Raw genomic sequence first — 7502 nt, 5'->3', positions numbered from 1 at the left:
TTCAACTATATGACAATTGGAAGGTCGTATTCATAAAATCGCATGCAATAATAACATACAAACTTCCTAGACTATTCTTGAATTGTCAAAGATGAGGGATGTTATATGCTATATTTTTCTCTCTTTTGGTTGCAATCATGCAATCAACGAACACGCTTGTTCAACGCGCAACATAGGGTTACATAACCAAGTCTTCAACCAAATATAATACTTCGTACTTGCATTTTTTAAACTTTTATTGATCAAGTCCTAATAATGTTATTAGTTTTGGTTGGTCAACATAGCAATATTTATTATTTTAGCAATATGCACGTTGCATATCATCATATAGACTATTAAATAAGCAGAAATTTTGAATCGAACCTTTTTATTTGATTCACTAAATATGTAGCCTGATTAGTTACAGAGTATTACTTATTACCTTATCAGAATATTTTCTTGACTCATTTTCTTTTTCTTCTATTGAGTTGGATGTCACACACTCACACAATCAAACTTCTTGGCTTATAATTTTTTCTTCGACTTGCATAAAAATCTCGTACAATTAATCGTGAGATAACTATATACGAACATAAGGAGTATTTTACACACTAGCTTAAATAATGTGAACGGAAATATTATTTTTCATACTAGTATTTCCAGGTGGACAACTCTTTCTTATTTGATTGGCATATTTGTTTTTGTATAATAAAAACGAAATTTCCTCTGGGTTTTGGCCATCATTTGTTGGAAGATGCTAATATTCACCTAATGTGATTCCCTGCAGATTATTATCACTAACAAACGATGTTTATTTATCACCTAAACTAACATTTTGTCATTTTTAGGGTCCTCATTGACATGTACTGTACAATTGTGTATACATTTACATAAATATTTAATGCACAAGTTGCATGTAGGCTTTCTTTATATTTTTTGAAATAAAGTTGTATGCATGCATTAAATTAGTCTGAGCATAAGTTAGAAGTAGAAATACAAAGCAATATATTGAGTTCTTCATTAATACTTTGTATTATCCATGTATACATATATATTTTTTACACTCTGTAAAAAAATTCTCATGTGTTCAAAGTTTAGGAACGAGGGATAGCTCAAGTGGTTAGAGCGTTCCTCCCGATTTCAGGATATCTAAGGATGGATTCTTATCACTCATCCTTATGGCTCTCTAAACTCCAATAAAAAAGTTTGACAACTCTACCATAATTGATTATTGTGCAATAATTGTGCATGCTAGGTTTTGTTAAATTCAATTCAAAGTAAATTTTTTGAAAACCAAATAAGAAGGATTTTTAAAGAACAAATGGAGTACAGTAATTTTATTCATACAAACAAAATTAATTACTACTCGTAGTATATACGGAGTAAGTTTCAAATGTGTTTTACATATCGTAAAAAGTCAAACTTGTAATAATGGAGGGGTTACCCATGTATATAGAATTATAGACTCTATACAAAAACTAGTTTAAGTTGGGGTTTTCCTCAACTAATAACTCTCCACTTGAAAAGTCAAGGAATATGATAACAATGACATATTTGGATTCACTTCGGGATTTTTGTGCAAAACCTATAAGGCTATAATTTACTGATTTTTACAAATTCGTAATTAAATTTAAAGTTAATGATTTTGGTAAAATTAAACCTTTTTTTTTTTTTTTTTTTTTTTTTTTGAGGAAATAAAATTATATTAGCAATAACGAAACTTTGATGTTACCAAAGTACTCGTATGTACTCTTTTGTTAGTGATTATATTAGCTGTCAAAATGATTTTTGCTAATCAATATCCTACGCTGTAAAAGTTATCTCAAAATTTATCAAATTAGTATGAGTACTTTAAAACGGTATCTCAATAGTCAAACCTCTAAAAATTAAAGAGTTGATGTCAAACACGTCTAACATTTAATTGAATACTCCGTATTAATTATAGAGTTTGAAAGGAGGGAAAAAAAGCGATTAAATTTGATTGAATAGAGGATTAACTGAGAACCCAATTTGTTTCAGGGTTTTTTGGAATCCCTCGGGATACTGGTCACGTTCTTCCAAGCAATGGACACCTGCAAAACACGAATCTCCGGTGATCGGAGATTCGCCTTCGACGATCAAGTTAGTGACCGGAAGCGGAATATATGTAGAGAGAGAAAGTAAGGAGATTAGAGCTAATAGTTCTCTTTGTAAGGATATGTTACAATCCACCCCTCCCATCATCAATGATTGGGGTATTTATAGGGGTGGGGAATTGTGCCCCTTAGGGTAAGTGACCTAGAGTTTAGGGCCATTGATTGACTACGCAATCAGTAGGGGACATGTGTCCTTTGGAGGCGCCGTTTTACGACATTCCTAGGATTTTGGGTCTCCTGATGTAAAGAGGCTTTTATGACATAACTTGATTTCAGGTGCTCTCTTGCTCCTTCTACGTGTCATCTTCCTGTGGTGACACGTGTCGCCTATTTATTGGGCCACGTGTCATCACGGGATTGGACCACGTATTAGGTTTAATTTTCCTAAACACAATTCGCTTTTAAACTTGAACTTAAAAAGAAATCTAAATTTAATTAAACAGCCTCTTGCCCTCTAGTCTAGACTGTCAAATATCAAAATCATAAAAGATAAGATATATCCCAAAATAACAAACTTTTAATTTTCCTTAACGTGTTACGCTCATGTTACATCCGTAATCATACATTTATACTTCACTACGGAGTACTTTACTTAAAAGCCCTAAGTCCCTAGCCAAAACCGCGTCATATTTCCCACACTATAAATACTTCTCCCTTTATTAATTCTCCGTTTATTGACTCTCACCCTTTGTCTTTATGGCTCTCTAAACACCAAATATATGGTTGAAACATTTTATTTTCACATTAATCAATAAATGTCTAACTATAATTATTTTCGGTACGAATTTAATCGAATGGTCCTACTAAAACATACTCGTATGTAGTACTTCATACTCCATTCTTTTTTTTTTTTTTTTTGAATAGTCATACTCCATACTCCATACTCCATATGTTATTTTCACATTAGTCAATAAATAGCTACTCATTCAATACCATCGTAAAAATTTCGACATGAATCCAACAAAATATGCCGTATAATTACGAGTACGAGTGTATTTTCTTGATCTACTATTAAGAAACGGAGGAAGTACTCTCATAGCACATTGACGCGGTCCTACTTTGTATACCTTTCGTCAGCCGCAGCTCTAAATTAACCTTTAATAATTTTTTTAAAAACAAAACTCTTTCCTCGTTTTTATTCTTTCAATTGAATTTCTTACTCTGTTTCGCACTACTCCATATATAAATACACCTTCCCTTCTCTCTCTCTCTTAAAGACTCGTCTTCTTCCTTTTTCTTCTACTCTCCTCCATATCTTTTCTTTCCTTCCAATCCAAATATCCATATCATTCCAAATCATATCATATGATTTTTTAACTTCCATCCTCAATTTTATTTTCACCCACAAAAAAAAAAAAAAAAAAAAGTAAAAATCTACAGAAATTCATCATAGCATTTCAGAAGACCAAGAAGCTGTTCATCAAGAAAAGAGCAATGGCGGTCCACCGGTGGAACGCCGTCGTTTTACTGATTCTATTCTCTTTCTTAACAATCCTCTGTTTCTTCTCTCCTTCTTGCTTAGGCATCCGATCTCTCTCAAGATCAGGGGCAAATCTGGAATTTCACCACCTGCTACACTTCTCTGAAGCGCCGGACTACCGTAACGGCGTAGGCTGCTCTTCAACCTCCTCCCCTTTCACTCACTGTGACCCCTCATTGGTCCACGTGGCAATGACCCTCGACTACGAGTACTTACGTGGCTCAATCGCCGCCGTCCATTCCGTCCTCAAACACTCTTCCTGCCCAGAAAACATCTTCTTCCATTTCATCGCCGCCGAGTTCGACTCGCTCTCACCTCGCGTCCTGAGTCAACTCGTTCGGTCAACGTTCCCTTCGTTGAACTTCAAGGTCTACATCTTTCGAGAAGATTCCGTAATCAACTTAATCTCTTCCTCAATTCGGGTCGCACTCGAAAACCCGTTAAACTACGCCCGAAACTATCTGGGTGATATACTCGACCCGTGTGTTAACCGGGTCATCTACCTCGACTCGGACCTTATTCTCGTCGACGATATTTACAAACTCTGGAACACTTCTCTTTCTTCCTCTCATATAATCGGAGCTCCAGAATATTGTCACGCGAATTTCACAACGTATTTTACTTCTACATTTTGGTCCGACCCGAATCATAAAACCACTGCATTCGGGTCAACAACCCGGAAACCCTGTTACTTCAATACGGGTGTAATGGTGATGGATCTACATCAATGGAGGTTGGGAAATTACAGGAGTAAAATCGAAAGTTGGATGGAAATCCAGAAGAAAACGAGGATATATGAGCTGGGTTCATTGCCGCCATTTTTACTGGTTTTTGGAGGTCGGATTGAGCCGATTGATCACAGATGGAATCAACATGGATTAGGGGGTGATAATGTTCGAGGTTCGTGTAGATCGCTTCATCCTGGTCCAGTGAGTTTGTTGCATTGGAGTGGAAAAGGGAAGCCATGGGTGAGGCTTGATGGGAAGAAACCGTGTCCGTTGGATCATCTTTGGGAGCCGTATGATTTGTTTAAAGGGAGAAGAGAGAGAGAGATTCATCGTCAACAACAGCAGTTTGCTGGGTTTGTTGGTTCTGCTTCGTCTTTAATTGGATGGTTGTAAGTGGATTTGAATTCATTTTTATTTTTTATTTTTACAGATTCTTTCCAGAAAAACATGGGGAAATTGGGTGGAATTTTTTTTTTTTTTATTTTATTTTTAGGTGGTTTGAATTGAATTCTTTGGTAGAAATGGTGGTAGATGAGGATGTACATAGATTGGGAAGATGAGGATGCATTTAATTCGTATATTTCAATTTTTTAATTTGAAAGATATTATAATTTCTGGGTTCTTTTCTTGGGAACCAAATTTTGAGGTCTATTTTTCTTGTATCTATAATTCTATATGAATGAAAGGAAAAAAAATAAAAACAAACAGAGTAGAATTTTCTTCGGTTTCATCCTTCTTTGATTATGTTTATGTTTACGTGTTTTGCTTAAACTTTTCATGTTATTCGTATATTATACCCTTGACTTGGCTAGACCGTTTGATACAAGAATTTACGTTGTTCGATTGGTGTAAGTGTGACTGTCTAATACGAGTACAAGAATTTACGTTGTCAATTGGTGTTATTGTGGCCTGTCTAATACAAAAATTTACGTTGTTCGATTGGTGTAAGTGTGTTAAGTTGGAGTACATGTTGTTTAGGGTTAAAAAACAAAACAAAATCCAAGAGAAAAACGGTGCATTGAGGAAGAATTTGACAAAAGAAAGAAAAAAATTGACGTTTCTTTTTCATCACTTTGCTCTGTTTTTTTCTGGCCGACAATAATGCAGGACCTCCACTACTGTATACAGATGGCATTTTCTGTTTGATATTTTTTCAAGAAACTTTTGAACTTGCTATTTGTTTGCTAATTGCAATTTATGTTGTTAATTGTTAATTGGAGAGAAGGTTAAAGAAACTAGTAGTAGTATCTTTAAATTCAAGAATTTGGTAGTAATCAACTAAATATTTGTATAATTTTAACGACCAAAGAGTTTACTAATTAATTAAATTATTTATTTATCTTTAGTGATTATTGTTATAGAGGTTAAGGTTAGGTACTTGGATGTTTCTATTCACCAAACCTTACGATCAAGCATTGCTTCTCGATGAAGGTAACTAGATAAGTAGAGATTTTACTTAAAATGATGTAGAAATTAAACTAGTCTTCAATTCCCTCTATTTTGTATTCTTTCATTATGCTTTTAGGTCAAAGGAACATTAGCTTGCCTTGTGTGCAAGTCGTCTAGGAAGGAGTTGTTGATAAGTTATTGTACGAGAGCATAAAGGATGGTGCTCTTATAGTGACGCGTGAGAGAGAGCATTGTAACTTTATGCTTGAGATAAAGTTGTATGTACTTAAAAAACAAGACGAGATATATATGAAGAGGATATGTCAAGAGTCGCGAATATTAAAAATTTGCATAATTGAACTTTGAGAGTAATGTTGGACCATTAGTTACTCTCTCAATTTTAATAACTAGCAACTTTTTATCACAAACAAAATTGTTAAACGGTACGTATATATCTTTTGTCACTTAAACATTACTTTCGGAATTCATTCGAGAGAAGATAGTAAGTACAAGACCGGTAACATAGTTACAGCTCTTACAGGGTGCCATCAACATACAAAGGTGAAACATGAACAATTCAACATACAAATACAATTTGAAGGCTAATAATATGCTAGTGATGGCTATGTAAATTGATAATTAGGTTAAGTGGAAGAAGAGAGTTTCAATGTAACATTACAGTGGTGAGTGGCTGACACGCTAATATTAGAGTTAATAGAGTTAAGCAAAGCATTGTTTTCAGTAGGTCACTTTCATGGGCCCCATTGACAGCACACCATAACAATTCATAAAAATGCCTTACTTGGCTTGGACACCTTTGTCCTCTTACTTTTCAAATCTATTTCTCTAAATTAATAAAATTAAAACAAGTATCTTTCTCTTTTTATTTTTCTTTACAATTTTTTTTTTTTTTTTTTTTTTTTTGGGTCAACTTGGACCTAAATTATGGGCTTAATTAAGAATTGACAGGTAAAAAATAGAGGTTTTATACATGTGCATCAACCAAATAGGCCATGTGAACATAGCGGGGTCCATGGCCCAACGCATAGCAAAATATACAAACAAAACTTATTGAAATTTCCCAAATGTTATTGTTATCTTTTTTAACTTAATGAAATTCTTCTTACTATTATTGTTAACATTACTTTATAAGGCATTATTATGAATTTATGAGCAGCCATTTTATTTATTTATGTCAACTTCTGATAAATTATTTGAAAAAAAGATTTTAGTAGTACTGTAGTAAATTTAAATTATTTATTTTTAATAAAATGAGCCAAACAAGAACAAGACTTGGTTGGCTATGAGCTGTATTTATGCTGTCATTTTCTTTTTATGCATAAATGTCAGAGCATCTGATTTTCTTCTTTTGTATATTGTATTTTTCTTTCATAATTTATTATTCTCTTGGGTTTCCACATTTGTTTTGGCTCTATAAGTACTCCATATCTTTTTTTTTTGGGTAATAAGGGCTAGTTGCGATTTTGATAAAAATGATTGGCTGGATTTCGAGAAATTTCTACTCAGAGTTTCTCATTTGTGTATGTGACATCATGCTTATCTTTTAGCTGGAGAGGTCAAAACTCAAAACCATCTTGAAGGCAAATTATTATAGGACATAGGTTAAGTGTCTGTTACATAGACTGAACTGAATTGAACTGAATTGATTGGAGCTGAATTGAACTGAGTTGAAATGAATATTTTATGAGAGAAGAAAATTAGGAGTTGAATTGAAGTGAACTGAAATTAAGTAAATGTGAACAGACCCTAAGATGAACTTCAAAGAATTTA

At 33.7% G+C, this 7502-nt stretch overlaps 1 protein-coding gene across 1 annotated transcript; it reads left to right on the top strand.

Annotated features, from left to right (window-relative positions):
* The first annotated feature begins 3264 nt into the window (after window positions 1-3264).
* LOC145601773 (putative galacturonosyltransferase-like 9) lies at window positions 3265-5052 on the top strand. Its single transcript, XM_081657840.1, has one exon. It carries the CDS (start codon window positions 3549-3551, stop codon window positions 4713-4715), a length of 1167 nt encoding a protein of 388 aa, XP_081513966.1. The 5' UTR covers window positions 3265-3548; the 3' UTR covers window positions 4716-5052.
* The last annotated feature ends 2450 nt before the right edge of the window (window positions 5053-7502 follow it).

This window comes from Chenopodium album, chromosome 21, assembly GCF_948465745.1.
Source record: "Chenopodium album chromosome 21, dcCheAlbu1.1, whole genome shotgun sequence".
NCBI classification, from domain to species: domain Eukaryota; kingdom Viridiplantae; phylum Streptophyta; class Magnoliopsida; order Caryophyllales; family Amaranthaceae; genus Chenopodium; species Chenopodium album.
The sequence above is the reverse complement of the archived record's forward strand: the minus strand, read 5'-3'. Positions and strand labels throughout refer to the sequence as shown.

Excerpts from the sequence above, each read along its gene's own strand:
- LOC145601773 (XM_081657840.1), top strand. The coding sequence starts at position 3,549 with ATGGCGGTCCACCGGTGGAACGCCGTCGTTTTACTGATTCTATTCTCT.